Below are 23265 nucleotides of genomic sequence, written 5' to 3' on the forward strand. Positions count from 1 at the left end.
GGCTGCCCCTCAAAGACATTGCTGGGAGACCAAGTGCAAACTGATTTGAAAACAGCTTCAGGATGAAATGTGACGTAACACATAGAGCAGGAGAGCTGTGGACTCACAGAAGGTTTGGGTTGGAAAGGACCTTTAGGATCATCTCATTCTAACCCCCCTGCCCTGGGCAGGGACACCTTGCACCAGACCTGTCCAGCCTGGCCTCGAACATTTCCAGGGATGCATGGAGCAGTGGGTTTCCATAAAATCGTATTTGCAGACGTCATCCATATCCCTTGGAAGTTCCTCTTTGAGTTGCCCAGATTATTCCCGAGCAGACTGCAAGGTGACTTGGCCAATTTGGAATCAACACATCCATGGAGCTGAGTGTGTCCTGAGCCTTGTTTCCCTGAGAGAGCAAGGCCCAGTGAAAGCCAGGCTGGGGACCAAGATAAATGGCAAACCAAATGAAAACTACATCGAACTCAAACATATTTTTTCAGGGGGACTGTGGTTAGGCTCAGCAAACCTTCTCCTGGTGTCTGCAGGGGAAGGTGAGGAGCCTCTGAGAACCAGGTTTCCAACATCTTTGTTTGGTGGCTGGGAGAACCAGAAAAACAAAAAAAGATCTATGGGATGGGAGACTAATTATTTTGAGATTTAATTAATTACTTAATCTAACAATTTCTTCTAGTCTTCAACAAGAGCAGCCTAAGAGAAGCTACCAAGACCATGCACACACAACAAAAATGGCTGGCTATTGAATTTGTCACAGTCCAAGGGGTTTTGTCTTCTGTGAAGCCCTGCCACAGAGCTGTCCCTGCACTTGGGTTTTGTTAGAACTGCTGGCACCAGTCCCATGAAAATCTTGAATCAAGAGTAGAGATTGAATTCATTGAATTAAATGGAGATCAAGATTCACAAAGGAGCGGACATCTGTACCTGGAGCTTAAAATATTTCCACGGCATTCAACAACCCAATTTCTACCCCCAATACCCATCTTTGTATATACCAGAGGAGACAGCAGAGAAGTACTTGTAGTAGAAACAAACTCATTTACTATCAGAAATCTGAGGTGTTTGCATGTTACAAAAATAAAAATGTTCAGTCACTGTCATAAACTCACCTTTTTTTTTTTTTTCTCTCTCTAGTATAAGTTAGTGCTTTTACAAACAAAAAACAACAAAAAAAGTCAAGAGCTAGATTTCCAGCTGGTACCTCTCCAACCACTCTGCATCTGGCCAGTGGGATCACTTGAGGATGAGCATCACACAGGGACACCCCTGATGGCACTGGCAGTGCTGCCCAGGGTGGTGGCTCCAAGCCAGCCCAGAAGGAGGTGGGATTTCCTCAGGAGGAAACTTCAGGTATGTTTTTGTTGAGTTATTCAGAGCATGTAACGTGTCCACGTTGCTTTTTGGCAAGTGTGGCAGACAGGGCAAGGCCTGGAGTGACGTTTGTACCAGGCCAGTGCCCCGGCTGAATTCATTCCTCCCAGTTATTTGTCTCGCCCCAGTGACTGTGCCATGACCCTCACCATAAAGCCAAGCTCCCTTCACAAGAACAAAGGAATAAAGGTGCAAGCCCGGTCTTAACCCAGTCCTATCCTAAACACACTCGAGGGTGGGATGAACCACCCTACAAAAGTCCTGTTTGTCCTTGCCTCCTGTGCTTGTGACATTGTGGGTTGGGACAAGAGCCCCCCGTTAGAGGTGTGACCACAGGAACCTCCCAGTTACCCCTGAATGGTCCCAGTCACCCGTGACTGAACACAACTGGTGACACGGTGACGTGGCTTTGTCTCCACCAAACCATTTCACAAGAAGGAAGGATGGGAGAAACTAAGGAGTGGTCCGAGGTCTTGGCTTAAGCCAACATCAAATGTGTTTGCCCAGTTCTGAAACAGAGCTTTTACAAAACATCACTCGTCCAGTGCTGCAGCCCAAGAGATTTTGGGGGAAGGAATCTTCCTGGCAGGGAAACCATGGACCTGGGCTCTGGGCTCTTCAGCACAACAATTACAGGGAAAAACACCCAGAGCACCTTCTGGTGAAATGTTTTGTGGACATTTTTTCCAAATCCAGGCAGAATGGGGTTAAGCTCAGCATCACTTGCAGATCCTCAACCCAGGGTTGAGTGCTTGCAAATTTTGTCACCTCTGAGGGACAGCAATGGGGATGTGGCAGTGCTCAGCCAAGGGGATGCACACTGGTCTTTGCTGCTGGGCTGGAAACATGAGTCACCAGGAAAGGGGGTTAAAAACAAGACATGAAGAGCTCACCTTAAATTTTAATGAGCTGGAGATGATTATTAAAGCCAGCAGCTGGAAGCTGTAGGTTCCTAAAAGCTTTTAAAGGGTGACTGCTGCTGTTGGGAAGCACTAATGGGTTTTTTGGAAGATGTTGACCCTGCTGGAGGAACCTACAGGGGACCTGCTCAATGGTACCAGTAAACTCCAGTGGGCTACTACCAGTGCACTCCAGTGGGATGGAATGTCCATCAGCACCCTGGTTAATGAGAAGCCAGCCCTTGGACAGGAGCTGGGAATCCCATCCCTACTCTGCCAGTAGTTGAAGCTGGGAGAGCTTTTCTTCAGGGACGCAAAGCTGTGAGAGACCCTCTCCCACTCTGGATGATACTTGTCCTTGACATTTGCATCAAGCTGCTCAGCAGAACTGCAGCTGACTCTCCTGATCCACCCAAAGCCTTTCCTGCCTTGCCAAGGCAAAGAGGAACTCCAGCTCCCCCTGTGCCAGGCAATCTGCAGGCAGAATTCTTTAGGAAGACCTTTCACACATGGCGTTTTTGCTTTGGAAAATGATTCAAGGCACTCAGGGCACGATTTTTTCCCCAGACTTGGTCAGCTCAGCGTTGATCAGAGGGGCAGGCTGAGATGCAGAGCCACACATCAAGGTTCACATGTGCAACCACAGATGCACCTTCCTGAAAAATATACTGCAAAAAACAAAAAACATTTGACACAGATCATGCTGCAGCAGGTGCAAGCCCAGGCACCACAAAGCCTTGGGCCCCAGAGCATCCTGTGCCCCCTTCACACCCAGGATAAACACTTCTGCTGCTGAGCAGAGCTAGGATTTCAGATCCTTGGAGAGCGTGTCCGTATCAGTGCTGGTTCCCAGGTGACTGTTGGGCACGATGCCCAGCGCCACCTCGTTCTGAGGATTCTTTGGCATTTTGTGGCCAGCAAACTTCATAAATCGTTGCCCTGCTAAGAAATACAAAATGGGATCCAAGCAGCTGTTGGTGCTGGCGAGGGGACGAGTCACCTTGTAGGCCAAATTGATGGCATTGAGGGTCTGGCAGCTCAGGTCCCAGCTCCGGAAGGAGTAGTACAAGGTACGAGTGACGTGGAAGGGAAGAAAACAAACAATGAAGACCACCAAGACAATGATGATCATCTTCACCGACTTCTTTTTGGAGCGGGACAGGCGGGAGATGCCGCGGGTGGGCTGGAGCAGCCGCCGCGCCATCAGGCAGTAGCAGATGATGATGATGAGGAAAGGGATGCAGAAGAGCAGCACCAGCATCACCGAGCTGTAAACGACGAACTGGCCGAAGAGGTCCCTGCTGGAGGTGTCGTGGCAGGTGATGGTGTCGCCCTTGACGCTGGTGGTGACGAAGAAGAGCACGGGGGACTGGCACGCCACGGTCACTGCCCACACGGCCACCGACACGCGGCGCGCGTGGCGCACGTGGCCCCACTGCAGCGACTTCAGTGGGAAGCAGATGCCCAGGAAACGGTGGATGCTGATGCAGAGCAGGAAGAGGATGCTGCAGTAGAGGTTGGTGTAGAACAGGAAGCGGACGATCTTGCACAGCCCCACGCTGAAGGGCCAGTTGTCCCCCATGGCATAGTAGTACACCAGCAGGGGCAGGGAGACCACGTAGAGCGTGTCGGATATGGCCAGGTTGAACATGTAGGTGGTGGAGGCGTTCCAGGTCTTGATCCTGAAGATGAAGGCGTAGAGAGCCAGCAGGTTGAGGAAGAGCCCCACCACACACACGATGCCGTAGGAGACGGGCAGCAGGATGTATTTGAAGTCCTCATCAAAGACGCACTTGTAAGGGTTGTCATCTGTGCCATCTGGGTCCAAGGAGCTGTTGATGATCCTGGTCCAGGCTGGAGGAGTTGTGAGGTTCTCCATCACCCTGGGGGGAAAGCAAAGAGGCTGTAAGGACATGGAGACAAAGGCTCAAGAGGGCAGCACATCACTGACCACAGACACCATGGCCTCATGGTTTTGGTGACACAACTGGCTATTCCTTGGCACGGAGAAATTATGATCAGGTGGATGAGATGAGTTTTGTTTAACTTCATTCTGCATCTGGAGCACAGAGGAAGAACTGAGCTGCTTTAAAGTCACCAACAAAGCCCAGGCCACATGTGGGAGCCCACCCCAGACCTTGTGCAGCCCAGTTCAATGTCCCAAACCGCCCTTCCCACCAGGTTCACACAGAAATTTGGTCTCCTGCATCACAGAACAGGAAAGATGCTCCATTCTGTGTTTAACCAGCCATGAGAAGTGACTCAGCTGAGCACCACTAAGAATGGGTCCTGCTAAATTCCAGCAGCTGGAAACTTTTGAAAGAAAGGATTAGAAAGTGGAATTTCAGCAAGTAATCCTCGTGACTGGCACCCATTGCAGAGGTCTTCAGCTTCTTCTGGGAGGGCAAACCTCGCCACACCCAGAGGCCCTGTAATCAAACCTTGCCAAAAAGAGCATGGTCCCCACCACAGGGGCTCTGCCTGGTTTGGCTGCTGATGAGGATGAGGGTCTTTAATGGGTTTAGTGTTGGGCTGATGGTGGCCAGGTCACAGCCCTGCTCCCTGGCCTTGAGCCCTGCCTGTGCAGAGCTGGTTTCTGCACGGGGCTGATTATCTGGGAGGAGAAAAATGGCCTTGAAAGGGTCTCTGCAGACACAGAGCCTGGCCTGTCTGTGAGAAGGGACAAGGGCCCTTTTGTGCCCTGGGCTCTGCTGACACACGATCTCCGAGAGAGCCCATGGGTCAGGAATCAAATTCAAATGCATTTCCTCCCTTCCCGTAAGAGAAGCCGGGTTGATGTCCCTGTTCCCTGCCTTACGGGAAGCCTGTGGAAATGTGGGACGAATCCAGCCCAGGAGCTCAGGGACCAAGAGCTCCTGCAGCAGAAAAGGTCTGAGGAAAGGTGCCCTTGGAATGAGTGTGCAGGATGGACCCTGACCCAAACCTCACCAGGATGTTAGGTGGAAAAGAGCAATCCCAGCCTTTTCAGGTAAAGGGCTCAGCTCTAACCTGCTGCCACCATGCCGAGGGACAGTGTGGCCATGCCCTTTATGCAAAATAAGCACCAGATCCAGAGCTATCCTGCCCCTACCTCCAACTCAGATCCTGTAGGGAAGGAGGCAATGACAGGCTCCTTGAAGCTGCCAGCCTGGATGATCTCTCACCAAAGCACCTTTTTAAAAAAATCAACTGATTGCTGAGGGAGAAGGGATGAAATGATGATTCCAGCCTATCAGAAGGGGATAACTCCAGTCCTTGCTCCAGTCCTTGCTCCTGGATCAAACAACCATGCACTGACACCATCTCTGAGGATGTTTTCCCCCATCCTGCTGCTTTCCCTCTGGAGCAGAGCAGGAACAGTGCTGGCTGAGGCTCACACTTCCAAAGGACAGGAGTGGAAACCACACACACACACTCACACCCCAACTAATCTGCAAAAGCCCCAATATCATTTTGAGAACCACTCTTTGATGAAAATCAGGAGCCAGCACTGTCCTGGCCTCGGGGTTTTGCTTTTCCTGCACTCAGTTCAGCTTTGCTCCCATCCTGCTTCCCCTGAGTCCCCAGCACTGTGGCTGTGGATGGAGAGGGTTAACGGAGCTCTGGCAGATGGGAAAACATTTTCCAGCTGCTGTTCTCCGCAGTTTCTTCCGTCCCTCTGAGCTCTGCAGATCTGTGGCCAAGCAGAGAGAGGTGGCCCACAGACCTGGCAGCTGATGAGACGGGTCGGAGAGGCCACCGTGGCTGAGGGAAGCCACACAAGATGCCCTAAAAGGCACAGAGAAGGGTTACAGAGTTCCAGAGGCCTCAGCCTGGCATGGGATTTCTCCATCTGCATTCTCTCCCTTCCCTGCACATAACCCAGCACTGATGGTGGGGGGAGATCGCCCTGAATTCCAGCTCATCTTCCCACAGGCTCCTGAGACCCCAGTGAGAAAATCAAACCATAATCCATCCGTAAGGCAGCGATATGCCAAGTTCCTCATCTCCATCTTCAGGACAAGGAGCAAATAGTGTCTGATGCTTGGTTTGAATGGAGCCTTGTCCTCACTGTCGTGCTCTCTCTCCTTTTCCTTATGGGAATGCAAAAGCCTTTCTTTTTCCTTTTTCTACCCGAGTTTTGCCCAGAATCCCTAGGACAAAACCTGCTGTGTGTGCCGGGCCTGTGGCTGCAGTCCACCCCCTCACTGCAGCCCTCCTGCATCCGCAGGGAGCGAGCTGGAGAGGCCAGCCAAGGCATGTGAAGGCACAAGAGCTGGCAGCTGGCTCTGCCCTTTGCTGTGCCCATGGCTGGCACAAATGCCAGCTCCGACTGTGACACCCTGAGCCCCCGGGAGGGATGAGAGGAGGGGGAGAGCAGCAGCAATCCCTGCGGATGCCAAGCGGGATAAACACTGCTGTGATCCTCAAAAGCAAACAAACCACGATGCTTTGGTGAGAATCACCTGCATCTGTCTCATCACTTCATCTCCCAGTCCTTTCTGAGGTCACAGTGGGAGGTTTTTTTCTCTGTCATGGGATGCAGGTGATCAGGCACAGTTTTTTGGGTGCCCTCCAGCCATCCACACACAGTCTCCTCCCTGCTGACCCACATGCAGGTTGCAGTGGCTGGACCATCTCTCTCTGCAGTGTGGTATTGGATGTGTTTATCCCATGGGACATGGGAGGTTTTTCCCAGAAAACACGTACACTCAGTGCCAGTGGATGAAGGCAGCACAGGAGAGGAGTCTGGCGAGGAGAGTGTGGGAATACACAAGTCTGAGAGTAAGACAGACCTAATTAGCATAACTAGTTTGCTGACTAGGATGCCGTGGCAAGGTCAAACAGAACTTTGAGCTTATGAGAAGATGGGATTAAAACCTGTTTAAGGGAAAAGATTCAATCAACCCCCTATGATAAAGATGTTGTAAAATGCGTGAGTTGCTTGTATGATCTTCTAACCTAATTATTGTAGTAAAAATTCTTAACCTCACTGAAATGGTATATAAGACTTGGAAAACCTGAGTAAAATCGAATTCTGATCATGAACCAGTCTTCCTGTCTCTCCATCAATCGCCAATAATTGGTGCTCTGTGTGAGGAGGAAAAGAACCGGCTATCTGACGGCAATCGGCGCCGCCCCTGGAACTGATGGTGACGGTGAAAGAACCGTGTTTGGGCCCGCAATCCCTGTACGCTGCGACGTGACAGGTGAGCCAGGGGAACTAAAAACATGGGACAGGGAATGTCCACTGAGAGAGAAGTCTGTGAAACCATGCTATGCCTCCTAAGCAAGCATGGATCCCCCATCCCTAAGAGAGACCTTAAGTCACTTCTATGATGGGTGTCACGCATATTTCCCGATACCACCGCTTCCTCTATTTTTACTCTCTGCTACTGGGACAAGGTTGGTGTAAAACTCTACGACCTGGCTACACTGCCTGGCCATGAGCCAGAGCTTCACCTGCTCCCTGCTTGGAGAGCGGTCATGGACGTGATTAAAAAAGAGGGGGGAGGCGAGGTAACCTGTGAGGACACCGCAGAGACGGTCCCTGCAACCATGGTTAACACTGATCGGCCCAGGTCCCACGCTCCCTCTCCTGTCCACACCCCCTCCCCGACAAAAGCCAGGGACAGAGCACAGACGCCACCTGTAGCCTTGCCGCTATCCCACCAGCGACCCCAGAGCCACCAAACGTTAATGGATTATGCAGACAGTGACTCTAGTAGCGACGGAGAGTCTTTCGACCCTGAAAAAGATCCATACCTGTTCCCTCCAAATATGCATAACAATTGGTCACGGATAAAAAAGAAAGCCCTTAAGGACAGAGACTTTGAAACAGCGGCAGAAATCTTTGTAGCCCCCGTGCAACTCAGCCCGAGGGGGTGGAATCTGCCATGGGAGCCCTTGGGCCACTCAGAAATCAAGGAACTGTGCCGTACAGCGACAGAATACAGTTTGGGATCCCCTTACTTCAGTAATTTACTAAGAGCAACCTTCACTACCCACCTGATGACTCCTCATGATGTTAAATTCTTGGCAAACCTTTTGCTCACCCCAACGCAATATGCAATATTCACGGCACAATGGAAAAAAAGACTGGAAAACTTAATTTTTACATATGCAGGGCATGCAACCCAAGCCCTGGCCGCCTTAACTATTGACCAATTGGCTGGCGAGGGGCTGCACACAGATCCTGATGGCCAGGCTGCCTTACCGAGGGAAGCCCTGGAGGGAATCACCGAGGCAGCCAGGTATGCATTTCTCAAAGTGCCTGAAGCCAAAACCCCGCAACAATCCTTCATAAATATTAAGCAAGCTCCACAAGAACCCTATATTCAGTTTGTGGACAGACTGAAACAAACTCTGGAAAGACAAATTGATAATGATCAAGCCAGGGAAGTTGTATTACTAAAACTTTCTGTTGAAAATGCTAATGAGGATTGCAAATATCTTCTGAAAATTTTGCCCGCAGAACCAGAGCCCACATTGCTACAAATGACTGAGGCTTGCAACCGCCTGGGGACATTGCAGCACACAACAGCAGTTACTTACCAAGCCGTGGGGCAAGGTATAGCTGATGCCTTTACCGCTTTAAAAATACTGCCCGGAAAGCAGCTGGTTTGTTTTGGCTGCGGGGAGCCCGGGCACATTAAAAAAGACTGCAAAAAAAGGCGCAAAAAGCAAAAACCCCAAATGTATGCCCTAGCTGCCAGAAGAGTCCTCACTTTGCTAATTCCTGTCGCTCTGAATTTCACAGAAATGGCCAGCCTTTGCAGGGAAACCCATCTCACAGCACGGGATGGCGACGTGTGAAGACACAAGTCCCACAGCCTCCCCAGGCACAGCTGCCAGAACCAACCTTCAGCTTCCAGCCAGCCCGGTCCCCACCACCTGGACCATCACAGAACTACAGACAGCCACTCCAGGAAGCGCCGGTTGGACAGATCAATCAGTAACACACAACAGGACCTCGCTGGATTCCTGCAAAGAAGGTGAAGCCTTTCCGAGAACCGCTACCAGCAGCCACCGAGTCCACAGGAGAGGAGGAAGAGGAGGAACCCCACCTGGACTGCAGCTGATGTTCTTTTGTCCTGTCTAGGAAACTGTGAACTTTGAGTTTTGTGTCAGTATAAAGGGTGTGAAAACTAGAGATATTACAGAGTCCTTTTGGTGTAATTCAGGTAAACAGCCACTGAAATTTTAATTATAGCAGGACACAAGAAAAGGATAGTCCTCACCTCCCTACTCTCAGAAGGCAGGTATTGAGGAAATCCAAAAATAGCCATGTTTGCAAACTGGAATGCAGACAAAACAATTAAAGTGAGTGCCTTATATTTGACTGATCTTTTAAAAAGAAAATACACTAAAAGGAATCTTTTTCTTTCCACAACATAGATCAAAACAAACAAGCAAAAAATCATGGGACTGAATCAGATGCTATGCTTATTTATGAATCTTTCTGATCACTCAGAATCTATCCATAAAAGCATTCAGCTGCTGAAGGATAGTGTGTTTAAACTAAAGGTAGAATCTGGATCTTGGCTAGATAAGTTGTTTCGTGGCTGGGGTTTGACACCTTGGCTAAAGGATTTTCTTAGAATAGGCATGCATGTTATGATTTTAATAGTAATTATGTTAGTTATGATACCTTGCTTCAATGTGTGCAGAGACTGATCGATAAGGCTGTTAAAGGAGTGTTTTTGGTTAATACAGAAGAGGGAGATGTGGGAGTACAAAAGTCTGAGAGTAAGACAGACTTAATTAGCATAACTAGTCTGGTGACTAGGATGCCGTGGCAAGGTCAAACAGAACTTTGAGCTTATGAGAAGATGGGATTAAAACCTGTTTAAGGGAAAAGATTCAATCAACCCCCTACGATAAAGATGTTGTAAAATGCGTGAGTTGCTTGTATGATCTTCTAACCTAATTATTGTAGTAGAAATTATTAACCTCACTGAAATGGTATATAAGACTAGGAAAACCTGAGTAAAATCGAATTCTGATCAGGAATCAGTCCTTCTGTCTCTCCATCAATCGCTGATAGAAAGGAGCCTGCCCTCAAATAAAGCAGCCACAGGCATGTGCACCTGAAGTCAGCATCCCAAAATGCTCCTGTAACTGTATCCACCAGGGATATTGAGATCAGCCAATACCGGAAAGGAGGGGGCTGTCACTGGAGAAGGTCATGGGCAGCTGCGGGAATGGGCAGCACTCCATAGGGACACCACGGGACGGGCACTGAATTGCCAAGTCAAGGCCTTAACTCCTGATTTCTGCTCCATTTTTCAGCATTCCCAGTGCCATCCCAGCAGTGTTTCGTGCTCGGGAATTTGCCAGGCAGCAGCAAAGTTACCGAAGACAACAAAGTGCAACCAAATCACGGCTGTGATGGATACGTTTCCACAGGAGGCTGATGAGGTTTAATTTGCCTTCCCAAATAATTAATGTGGATTAATTTACCAGCAGGACCTCACAGAGGGAACCCTTGGTTCTGCGACAGCTCCCATTGTTTTATGCAGGAGGTTGAAACCATGATCCATTCGCTGTGTTTTCTCCCTGACTCCCTTCCAAAGGACACACGGAGTAACGTGGGTGTTTTCCCTGCCCCAATTCAGAGGCATTTAGTAGACTCATCAAAATCCTCGCTCAGGATCAGAAGCTACTCCAGACTCTGGGAAGCAAACGACCTGGAATCGTTTTTCACTGCTCTGGGATTGTGGTTCAAACCCTCTGTGACCAAAAGCAAACAGGCAGCGCGTTCAGATGCTCCCGAGCCTGTCTGCTCCTGATCCAGCTGAAATCTGAGCCTGCCCAAACTGCCAGGTTTTCATCTGCCCTTTCTCTTTGGATCCTTTCTGCCACAGTGACCTTCAGAGCTCTTCTCCTCCAGGCCAGCCCCGGCCACCAGTGTGGGCTGAGGACCTCCCAGCTGTCCCAGCTCCACCATCCTCAGTGCTTCTCTCCAGCGATCCCAAGGCAGGACACCTCCAAAATTCACTTCCAGGAGAGCCAAGCAGCTTCAGGGGCTTTATCCATCTCTCTGACAGGCATTTATCCCTGATGGGTATGATCTATCCCTTCCTGCATCCCCAAAATACCCAGAACACCTCACTTTAACCTAAACCTTGCAAAGAATCTGTGTTTCTGTCCCTACAAGAAAGCACCTTTGGAGGGCAGCTGCACTCCAGAAATGGATCTGCTCCACTGAAGCAGCCATGTGCCTCAGTTTCCCCTCCTACCGCCAGGCTGAGAAACAGCAGAGCTGAATTTGTTTTCTCTACAAAACATGTTTTTCTGGGGGTGTTTTGGTTTCCTAGAGGGTTTTTCATTGACTTGATCCAAGCCAAAAAGGGGAGAGAGAGTCTGGAGAAAAGATATAAGGAGTTTAATAAAACTTTATGACTTTGTCTGGAGGTCAAATAAAATGTTTTGCTTTGAGAGAAATCACCTCTTCTGGGAATTTCTGGTTTCCACCAAGAAACTCCCTGAATTCCTCCCTGAATCAATCCCCCTTACAGTATTTGCTTCCCAGGGGGTACCAAAACCTCCTGTCTTGATCAACACCATGGGAAATCAATCGGGATTAACCAAATTTGTGGCTTTAAAGTGAATTAAAAAATTAAATTGAATTAAAACCATCAGTGACATTGGTAATTAAGGCCACCTTCATTCAGTTGAACTCGACTCAATTCCCAGCACAGCAGAGTTCTGCGGATGGATCCTTCTGGAAGCAAACCCTGGCCAATATTTAATTCCAATACCCTAATATTGGAACCCTGGCCAATATTTAATCCTTTCATCAACACTCCCCTTCCTGCTTCAGCAAAGGTGATGCTCCCTGCCTCTTTTTCCCTCCTGTGGGGTTGGGGTGGATCCTATTTGAGCCCTCAAACTCCAAGTTTAACTTATTCCATGGGGGAAACAGAGCACTTGCATCCCTCAGGCTTCCTGGAGGCAGAAAGGTGGTGTTTCCATCAGGAGTTGCACTTTAGTTTTGCCCTCCATGACCTTTTGATGCTCCCTGGAGGAAGCAACAGCCAGAGAGAAGAGTGTGGGACCAGTTTCTGGCCAGTCTGGTAACCCTACACGCTCCGTATCTGGGAGAAAGGACATTTCCATGGAGATGCCCCGGCCTCCTGCCCACACCAAAGGGAATCACAATCACCCTGGAAAAACCAAAAGCACTCTGCGGGACCAGGATAACACAATTACAGGGCACCACCCGAAAACCCCGCAGTGGGTGGACTCTGGGGGATAATTTCTTGCTCCACAGGCGGCATCTCGTGGAGGCAACGGGGTCTTTGCCTCATGGGAGGTTCCCACTCAGGTTTTCGTGGGGGCTGCTCACACTGAGGAGGGAGCTCAGCGTGGCCGGCAGCACGCTCCACTGCCAGAGAACTATTCATGGCCTTGGCTTCGTGTCAACAGCCCGAGATAAAAATCGCACTGGGCAGAGACAGGATAAAGTCACTCAGTGCCCCGACCGTCAGAAATCCTTCTGGGGGTTTCATAACCCACAAAACCCCGGGATGTGGCTGCGCTTTGGGGCTCAGGGCATTTTGGGGTCTCTCCCTCTGCACTGGAGCCCCTTAACCCATCAGCCACCCTTTGCTTGAGGGAAAGCAAGAGGAATTTGGTGGGAATGACTGGCCCAATTTTGGCAGCAGTGACCACGAGCTAAGGCCACCCAATGCTGGTGGCCCTCCAGAGCTGTGTCTGCTGCTCCTCACCTCGTGTACAGGAAGACAGCGGGTTGCCAAATGGCTTTTGCAATAAACTGATAAGAAAACTGGAACAAAAAGAGAAATAAGATGTTTTGCCCCTGAAGTTGTTCCTGCAGTGATGTCAGCCAGTGCCCAGCTCTGGGAAGAAGGGCGTTTTGGAGGTTAGGAGTTGCTAGAAGGAGTCAAGTGGTTTGAAATCAGAGTATCGCTCACTGCAATGGAAATTAAAATGCTCCCAAAGAAATTACACGGGGATCCCAGTACGCAAAGAGGTGGAAAAACACGCGGAGCAAAGCAGGGAGCCAGCTCCATGGTTTAACCAGAGCTGTGTACGGAAAATCACGGGTAAACAGCCAGTGAATTCCCCAGGGAAGGGAGAAACTGAGCAGCAAAGATATTACTGTGAATTAATGCATTTAAAAATCCAATAGTTCAGGTGAAGAGGAGCAAAAGGAGCAGGAGGCTTCCCTGAGTGCCCAGTTTGAACCATTTGTGCCAGCACCCGCCCATGCCAGCGACTCCCTGCCGGCTGCTGCTCCCACTGCCCTGTCCTGGGACACTTTGAGGCAGTTTTAGTGGCAGTAGGGGCAGTATGTGGGGTTGAGGGGAGGAGAGCAGGAGAGTCAGGTTTGGCTCTGTGCATGCAGTGCCCCGCTTTGGGTGCACCGGGACCCTGTGTCACCCCTGTCACCCAGACAGCAACAAGTGCCACCACCGTATGTGCAGCTGTGCGTCCGTGTCCATGGTTATGTGCACACGCGGCGGCGTGCGTGTGCCCCACGCGTGTGTGTGTCCCCAATTCCTGTGTCTGTGTCCCTTTCACCCCCGCGCCTGTCGTGTTCCACCCATCCGTGTCCCCATTCCCACTCCACCCACGAGTTTTCCAATCGACCCTGGAGGTCGCCGCCGGTCCTTCCCTGTCGTAGGCAGGACATGGAAGGTTGGGCACCCCCCAGAACATCCCTCCCCGGTCCCTCCATGTCCCCTCCATGTCCCCTCCCGGTCCCCCGCCCGCTCACCGGCCGATGCCGAGCCGGGGCTCGGTGCCGGGGGCTCGGTGCCGGGGCTCGGTGCCGGGGCTCGGTGCCGGGGCTCGGTGCCGGGGGTTCAGCGCCGATGGCTCCGCTCAGGAGGGCGGCGGAGGCCACGCCATGCCCGCCTTTGGTCCTTCCTTCCCCCGCCGCGGTGCCGCCGCTCCCGGTGCCGCGGCCGCGTGTGAGCGATCCGGGGCGGGCCGGGGCCCTCCCGGCGCCGGGAACGCGCTCGGGACGGGGCAGGAGCCGGCCCAGAACCGCCCCGCCCGCCGCCGGCACCGCCCCTTCCCCCGGGAGCGGGACGGGATTCTCCTCCCGGGATGGGAGCGTGCCCGGCGTCTGCGCTGCGGTCCGGACAGGAGTTCGGCCGCCCCTCTCCTTCCCCGTCCGGGATGGCACTATGGATGGGATCGGGATCGGGGCTAGGGCAGGACCCCCGCGCTCCCTCCGCCGGAGGTGGGAGTAAGGATAGGATCGGGGTCCGGGACCGGGACCGGACCGACCGCTCTCCCCTTCTTCCCCGGGAATGGGACCGGGATGAGGGTTGGGACAGGTGACCCCCTCCATCCTCCAGAATTGGCAGCATGGATGGCATCAGAATTAGGGCTGACACTAAAGGCAGATGATTGCTCCCCAAATCCTCCCGCCGGGATGGGACTGGGGCCGGGGCCGGAGTTAGGACAAGGACAGGAGCCCTCCCACTTCTCTGTCCCGGCAACGGGACCATGGATGAGATTGGAGCTGGGACTGAGACCAGACTCACTTCCACGGGTGCTAGGGCCGGGACTGATGGCAGGACTGCGATGTTGGGACTTTTCATCATTGCTGGAGCCAGGAGGACACGGCAGAAGGTGTGCTCCAGGTTTGCTTCTTGCTGCGTCTGTGAACTACTGTCCCCACAGAGCCCTGGCATGACACAGCCTCCCAGGAAGCTGCAGGGAGCTGTGGAGGGCCACCACTACCTTCACAGCCTGCCCTCTCCTGCAGGTGGCTGCTGTCCAAGGGAAGCAGAGGCCAGGTTCAACCCAACCTTCCCATTGGGGCTCATTCACCTGGGTTAAAAACCTTCAGATTTTGGGGGGCTGAAGGGTTCCTGCACAGGAGCAGCCCCAGGGGATCCTGTGCAGGTGGCCCAGTTGTTTTCCACTGCTGCGAGCGCGGAGCGAGCCCTGGTGCTCCCCTGATCATTCCCCATCTGTGTCCCTGGGTGAAAGCCAGCTCCTCCTTCCCCATCTGCCTCTGATTTCATGTCGGGGTCCTCGGGCCCCCTGGCTATGGCTGGGGGGGACCACGAAGCCCCTGATGGAGGAGGGGAAGAACACCAATGGCATCTATTATTCAGCAGCAGGGTGGCAGCTGGCTAAGGAGGCATTAAGAGGATAAGAACTCCTGGCACGCACACAGTGCTGCAGAGATCTTGCTCATGGACCTCCATGCCAGAAAAGAGCAAGAAAAATATTCCTGTTTCCTTCTTCTGATGTAATTTGTTTAAGGAGGGAAAACAATACATCACATCACAGCTATTTGGGGCTGATAAGGGAGGAAGGACAGGCTTGCTGCTTGCCCAGAGGGAGGGAGATGCCTGGGCAGAGCTGCTGAGTGAGGCTTAGCTGGGTGAAGCTGCCCAGCAGTGCCCTGGGTGCTCAGTTCAGCCCATCTCTCCTGGATTTGGAGACACTTCTTGTGCAAAGGCTGCGTTCATCCAACCGCAGCACCTTGGTTTCATCCTGCAAATCCTTGGCCCTCCCAAGGAGGGATGATGTCCAGAGGTGATGGATGGACTTGTGGATGATGTCCAGGGAGTTGTTGCTGTCCTTGCCTGAACTGTGGGGTGATGGCTGCTGCTCAGCAGCCCTCGCCTGGCGCCGTCTCCCCCATTCTGGTCCTCCAAGGTCTGAACACCCGCAGCTTGTCCTCTGTGAGATAAAACAAAACAACTCAGAACCAAGAGGAAGGCGCCTTCCTTGTCTCCAGGGGTGATTCGTTATTGCCAGGGCAGCTGAGAGGTCTGCTTGGAGGCTTGGTGCTGGATGCTTCAGCAGGCCAGAGGAGATGTTTTTCTAAAAGCTCCTTTGGAGCAAGAAAGTGGTCCCCTGGAGAGTCCTCTTCCCACCAGACCTTTTCTGAGCCTGGTTGAAGTCTCAACAGCTTCCAGCAAGCAGGAGCTTCCCAGCTTCACTACCCGCTGCAATGAAAAACCTTTCCTTTGCTTTTTCTCACTTTTATCCGCTTTTTTTGGGGTGTGAGGGAGATGGAAGGAAGGGATCAAACCTAACCCACCTTACTCATTTCTGTCCTTCAGGCAGGTCACCTGTCACCCAGGAGACCCAAAAACAGAGCCTCCTTCACCCCAAATCTCCATTTCCCAGCTCCACAGCAGCTCAAACAAGCCCGAGGAAGAGGCAGATGTTTTAAATCCCGCTGAAAAGCAAATGATTTGTGCAGCTGCACAAAAAAAAAGATGGAGGCGATACCCAGCGAGCCGACCTGGAAAGCAGCCACACATTTCCCTCCGTGGCTTCATTTTTCAACTGTTTTGGCAGCCCAGCAGGTTTCTAAGATGCTTTCAAAACATTTCCATGTTGACTGGCGGGCAGGAATGTGATACAGGAATGGGTGGACCAGGAAGGTCAGGCTGGCCACAGCAGAGCCTGCGCTGCACCCATGGGTGAAGCTCAAACATGCAGGGAGGCACCGGCAGAAGTGCTGGAGACAAGCTGGCATAAATCAAATTTTTTTTTTTTTCCTTTTATTTTGTTTTTAAAGCCTTAGGTGCAGCAAGTAAGAGAGTTTTGGGAGTGTTGGGCTGAGCCTGCAGCCCTGCCCAGTGTTGGCTGGTGGGAGAGGAGAGGGTGAGCACTCACCTAAATCTGTGCAAGTGCAAACTGATGCCCTGATCCCACCTAGATACTTCTGGTGGTGACCTGGCTGGAGTAACAAGTGTAACTTGAGGCCATTTCCTCTTGTCTGTGCCAGGAGCCAGTCCCTCTGTCCATCCCTCATCCTCACACGCTCTGGGGGAGTCTCCTCCTGCCACTCCTGAGGCTGCAGCACCCAGGAGGTTGTGCTGGGTGGGTGCTGAGCACAGGGAGACACTTTCCTCCCTTTCCCACCCTTTTCCCACTCAACCCTTTAACAGGAACTGCCAAATGGACCCAGACAGAGCACAGGGGACATTTGCTGTCTGGGGCTGGTGCTCCGTGGGGAGGAGGGAATTGGAGGAGACCTGAGGTGTGTGATGCAAGCAGCGAGCCTCGAGCGCATTGCTTCAGTGCAGGGAGGGCTTTGCTCTGTGGCTGTGACCATCTGGGTGGGGATTTTCTCTTCTCCACCAGTGGTTGGGGATTTTTTTTTTAAGCCCAGCTTTCGCTTCCTCCCCACTGAGCACATGCAATGTCTCTCCCCTCCTCCTCCTCACCATCAGGAGGGTGATGGAGGTGCCACTCGCTGTTCCTCTGAGCTCCTGCATAACCCAGTTTTTTTGGAGGGGTTTTCAGACTCCAAGGGCATTTTCCCCCCTCAGGATGATGCTTGCAAAGAGGGATGGGGGTGTTGTCACAGCCTCCTAGCAGCAGGAGCTGCCTGCCAGCAGCTAAAACACAAGCATCCCATTGTGGCCAAAAATGTTGCTTCTGGGAAGACCATAAATAAGTAAACACCTCACACCAGGGCAGGTGTGTTAAAATTAACCCATAGGCTTGGGCTACGTGTGCTGTGGGTTCCCAGATTCACAAAAAAGTCACAAAACTCAATGAGTGCAGCTCTGGAAGGGTCATCTCTGCTTCTGCTGACCCTGTTGATGGCTTTCTTAGGAGCAGAGAGGCTGAGTTTTCTGCCAAATATCATGACACTTCCTCTTCCTCTGGGACTCCCCAGAAAATAGGAAATAAGACAGATTAAAAAAAAATAATCAAAAAACAAACCCATTCAACATCTCATTCAAGAGGGTTTGAGCAAGTTGCAACAGCAGGAGCTGCTGGAAGAGGTGTCCTGGAGCTTGCTGCTGGAGGTTCAGCACTGATCCTGGCATTCAATAACACAAGCAAACACGTATGTCCTCAAATCAAGCCCTCCTAAAACCAGCAGCAGCAACTCATCCACATAATGGTCTTGGCCTAAAATAGTGCTGGGGGAGAGGCTCTCCTGAAAAAGGCTCCTTTCTCCTCATTTCCCTATTTGCAGAGCTGCTGAGGAGCTGTGCAGGAGCAGTTCCAGCTGTGCCTGAACTGCTGGCAGCAGGTTGGTGGGATTCAACAGGCAGCTGGATTGTGGGGTCCAATCACCCCAAATCTTGTGGGGCTACTGCTTGGCTGACCCACCAGCAGCTCAGCCTGGGGATGGAAACACAGCCTGGCACCACGATGGATTTAGCTCCAGCTGGAGATTGGTTTCAGGGATGGAGTGGCAGGGCCTCCATAGCATCCCATGTCTACCATTTCTGACCTGGTCCTCATGAAATTCACAGCAAAGAAAAGCCACAGAGAGGCTCAGGAGCAAATTCTGGTGCCCAATTGGTGCTGGAGAAAAAGCAATTTTCCAGTAGTTCTGTGGGCCATTATTTTTGCTGCCAGCTCCCAGCAGTGAGACCATGGAGACAAGCACAGGGTCCCACCCTGGAACCTCTTTGTTTAAAAAAAAGAAAATTTGTTCTCACTACGGGACTTCTGAAATCACTTCCTTCCCCTTCTGCTCCAAAACAACCCTCGTGTCCTCAGGACACACCCCCAGGGATGGGCCTGGACCCCAGAAAGCCACTGCTGGGGTGATCCTTAACCAGCTCAACCCAGAAAATAGGAGGTGAGCCCATGCCTGGAGCCCCCCTTGGAGTTGTCCTTCTAAATTAACTTCAGATAAATTTTATTTGGTGTTCACTTCAAGTGGGTGAAAGAATCACACCAAGTGTCTTTTTTAGAGCCCCAGCGGATCAGTGGGGATTTGAGGGATGGGTGAGGATGGGGAGGACAGCATTACACCTTCCCAGTGTCCCAGCACGCCTCCTGGGTGACCCATCCTGCCTCCTGCCCTTTGGGAGAAGGCTGGTGTCCTGCACTCAAGTTGTCCTTTAGCAGCTTCCCCATGGGTACAAACTCTGTTGGAAGAAAACCAACATTATCTGCTTCTACTGTTAATAAAAATAACAGAATCATTGAGGCTGGAAAAGACTTTTAAGATCATCAGATGCAACCATTCCCCCAGCACTGCCAAGGCCACTGCTGACCCATGTCCCCAAGTGCCCCATCCACGTGGCTTTAAATCCCTGCAGGGATGGGGACTCCAGCACTGCCCTGGGCAGGAAAACCTCCCTGCAGAGGATGGATGCAATTCAGCTTATCCATTTTAAAACCCTTCCATCATCATTATTTATTTTTAAATTGCGTTTTCCTGTATTTTTTCATTTAACACACCAATAAGACCCAAACTGGGCTCCTGAAGGCCACCCTCAGGAGTGCAGAGTTCTGTGACCCCTGTTTTCCTGGCTGGAGCAAAGAGGGAAGGTGGGAAATTGGTTCCACATGGAACTGTCCCAACCCGAAAGGGAAACCAGCCCTGTGGCTCTTTCCCAGCTGGAGTCCTTGTCAGGAGGCCAGTGTTGTTATCTAGGGCCTGGCTGGTGTTTCTTCTTTGGACCTTTGCCACTGCAGTTAAAATATCTCTCCCACCACTCCCAGCATGTAAAGGTCACGTTCCAGAGATTAATCCGGAGCCTCCCAGGCCAGCTCCTTGGCTCGGGATCCCTGTTGGGACCAGCGTGGAGCAAAAGTCTGGGGATGCTGGGTGTGCACTCCCAGTGCTGGAGATCCCCTGGCCAGGAGTGGGGCTGCCACCAGTGCCAGGCTCAACATCCTACATGAGCTGGACATGGAGCTATGGACAATTCTGAGCTAAACAGAAGCCAATCCCCCCCGGTCAAATGGTTAATTCCGTGTAAATCTGCTCCTAGCCCTCAGCCAAGCAGTCCCGGGAAGTCCAAGTTTGTGAAACAAGCTTTGGAGGCATGGAGTTTGTTTGACCAGCTCTTAGAGCTGGTCCTGTGCATGGTTTTTGTCCAAACAAGTCCTGGAATGATAGGAAAGGGTTTCCAAGTTAAATACAAGAAGAGAGTAATTGAGTGTTTAATGAAATGGTATCAGAGAGACCATCTCTAAATGAAGAGATAAGTTGTGCCTATGGAGCAGAGGATGTGTGGGCAAGGAGAGAGGGAAGGGGAACACAAATTCCATTCTCCCCAGGGAGAGAGGAGTCAATAGTCTGTGGCACAGGAGATGGGAAGGACTGTAGGACCTGCAGTATGTCCTCTGCAGAGACACAAACCTTCATACCAGCATCATTTTCCCAGCTGGATGGACCAAACCTGCAGCACCCAAATGTGCACAAAGCAGCTTAGGACAATACAAGGGTTCCTTCCCCATATCTCCCAGGGCTGCTCCTGGTGTCAGCAGGGCTTTTCCAGGAGAGGTGATGGTGGTGCTCTCTGGAACTGCTGCCTTCGTTCTCTTCTCATGATGAGGAGGCCTCTTTGAGGAAGTCTTGGTTATCCTGGCAGCACTGCTGACATGAACACCACTGATATTCCAGGCTGAAGACAAGGGAAAACTGTTCCACCACAAGCAGATTGTGCAACCTCTGTCCTTGGAGCTTTTAAAGGCCATCTGAATAAAGCTCTGCATAACCTGGTCTGACCCCAGAGTTGCCCCTGCCATGACCAGGAGGTTGGACTGAGACCTCCTGAGGTCGTTTCTAACCCAACTTATCCCGTTGTCCTCTGATCCAAGTATCCCAAACACATCACTGATGGAGCAGCACCGTGACCTGGTCTCCTGTGGCTCCACTGCCCTGAGCCGTGGGTCTCTGTCACAAACTGGGGGAGTCATGGGGAGTTTTGCTGAGGCTAGCAGAAAGTCAGATCCCTTTCTTTCAACTTCCATATGAACTTCACCCTGCAACCTTCCATGAAATCCAGTAAGTCTGGACTCTGAACCCTGAAGCTGGTGACATTTAATGACACTTACCTCGGGCTGGTAGCTATCATTAAAACCGAACCACGGACTCATGCAGAAACTGGAGAGTCTCCTTGCCACTGGGATCTACCTTTTCCTGGTTAGAAAACACCACAAGGAAGAACTTTCCCTTAGCTAAGAGCCTGCAGATGTTTCCTGATGATTCCAGGCATGGGGGCTGTCCCAGTTGTCCCTTTCAATGAGTCAGTCATGGGATGTCCATGGCAAACTTTTGGAGACACAGATGGAATCGTCAGGGCCCTGTGATTTTTTAGAACAAATAGATCCTCTGATAAGAAAACCCCAGGCAGAGATAATTTTGGGAGCAGGTATTTCCAAGGGAAGTGGATGGAGATTTCTCTCCAGATAGATAATCACCAGGGAGAGGGATTGCCTCCAGTTTACACAGGAGTGAGTCACTCACCTTCCTGTGGCAGGAGGAAACCCTCGGCAGATTGGCAATCCATGGACCTTTCCTTTGTCAGGAGGCCGCTATTCTGGGATACAATGCTACAATGCTCTGCTTCTTCCCATGTCCCCCAGGGCCAGCAGCGTGGGCTGGGGAATCCCCAGCACAGTGGAGACCCTCCTCACCACCCTGGCTCTGTGCTTCCTGCCACACCATGGAGGGACGGCAGCAGCGGGAGCAGAGGGAAAAGTGGACAGCTCTGGGCAAGGCTCAGTCCTGGTGCTGACCAGGACACAGGGAATGGCTTCCCACTGTCAGAGGGCAGGGTCAGATGGGATATTGGGCAGGAATTGTTCCCTGAGAGGGTGGTGGGGCCCTGGCACAGGGTGCCCAGAGCAACTGTGGCTGCCCCTGGATTCCTGGAGGTGTCCAAGGCCAGGTTGGACACTGGGGCTTGGAGCAGCCTGGGACAGTGGACAATGTCCCTGCCCATGGCAGGGGGTGGAATTAGGTGACTTTAAAGTCCTTCCCAGCCCAAATTATTTGGTGACCTTCCATGAGGGCCATGAAGAGCTGGGATGTGATCATCTCACACCAATGTGGTTTTAGGGCGTGTGGGAAGTCTGCTGCCGAACTGCTGGGTGCTCTCTGCTCCAAAATTCTGCTCTCACTGAGAAACCCTAAACCCCACTGAGACAGAGGATAAAGGGCAGGATTGTAGGACCAGCATCCAGGAACTGGGGCATGAGCTCTGTACCACATCCTTGGCATGCCCAGAATAACTGGCGCTGGGGGGTTCTCTGCTGTCTCTGCTCCAAGCCTGACCTTCCAGGAGGTCAGGTTTTATCAAGGACAGGCTTGACTGCCTCCAAGGATGGAGATTTTCGTGGGACCCCTCCAGCTCCTCCATCAGCCCTGCCTCTCTTAACCCAACCATGCTCCCCAGCCTGGTTCTGCTCCCAAACCCCCTGAGCATTCCCATTCCATCATGCAGGTGGTTACAGGAGTGATGGAAGTCGTTCAAAGAGCTCTTGAGCCTGTCCTGGCACTCCAGAACTCCCTGCAGTGTGCAGGAGAGGATCTCCCAAGTGCAGCCGCAGTGGGATATTGCATGTGTGGGATCAACAGCCCGCAGCATTGGGTTAACCCTTCACATTCCCTCTCCTCCCAGCTGTCCCAGAGGACAACGCTTAGGCCATGCCCCTGCACCTCCCAATGACACCCTGATGGCACCTGGTGTCCCCAGGATGCCAGTGAGGAGTGAGCAGACCCTTGGGGAGGAGTGGGATGAGGGGATGCCACAGAGGGCTGACGAAAACAAGGGTAAGGCAAAGGGCTGTGTTTCGGTCTCAGCAAGATGAGAAGCAGTTGGTCCAAGGGACAGCCTATCCCGGGGAAATGCCTTTTGTAATGGGAAAAGAGATGCTCAGAAGACAAAAAATGTTCCTCCATCCTTGCAAGGGCAACCTGCACGTCCCGACCTTGACTGGTGAATCCACCCCACCGCACCTGGGGCTCTGTGTATCGACAGAGTTCACCTCAGCTTGTGCAACCACGGAGTTACCCTGTCCTGCACACACTGCTGTGTATCCTAGATGCCATCCCAGGGCCGAGAGGGCAGCACGGGGCTGTCCAGGGCGTTCCCGCCTTGGAGGGTTCCGCGTCGTGTTCCAGCCCAAGTTGGGACACGCCACCGCCAGCAGCCGAGCGTGGCACAGCAGCTGAGTCAGAGGTGCTCTGCAGCACGGCCAGCCCTGCATGGCATTTCTGGGAGTCTGGGCATGTAGAAAAGCAAACATGTGCAGCAAAGTGTGCCTGCCAAGTCAGCAGCAGCAAGGACAGGGGAAAATT

General features: G+C 52.0%; 1 protein-coding gene across 2 annotated transcripts; it reads right to left on the reverse strand.

Annotated features, from left to right (window-relative positions):
* Positions 1-1015: 1015 nt before the first annotated feature.
* Positions 1016-14174, reverse strand: P2RY2 (purinergic receptor P2Y2). Of its 2 annotated transcripts, XM_066340798.1 has the most exons (3): positions 14062-14174; positions 13993-14009; positions 1016-4150 (listed from the first exon to the last, which is right to left on the reverse strand). In XM_066340798.1, the coding sequence occupies exon 3, from the start codon at positions 4144-4146 to the stop codon at positions 3070-3072; it is 1077 nt and encodes a 358-aa protein (XP_066196895.1). In that variant the 5' UTR covers positions 4147-4150; positions 13993-14009; positions 14062-14174; the 3' UTR covers positions 1016-3069. The 2 variants fall into 2 exon arrangements, with proteins under 2 accessions (XP_066196895.1, XP_066196894.1); XM_066340797.1 differs by lacking the exons at positions 13993-14009; positions 14062-14174 and adding an exon at positions 8802-8911.
* Positions 14175-23265: the final 9091 nt, after the last annotated feature.

Source organism: Sylvia atricapilla, chromosome 2 (genome assembly GCF_009819655.1).
Source record: "Sylvia atricapilla isolate bSylAtr1 chromosome 2, bSylAtr1.pri, whole genome shotgun sequence".
In the NCBI taxonomy this organism is placed as follows: domain Eukaryota; kingdom Metazoa; phylum Chordata; class Aves; order Passeriformes; family Sylviidae; genus Sylvia; species Sylvia atricapilla.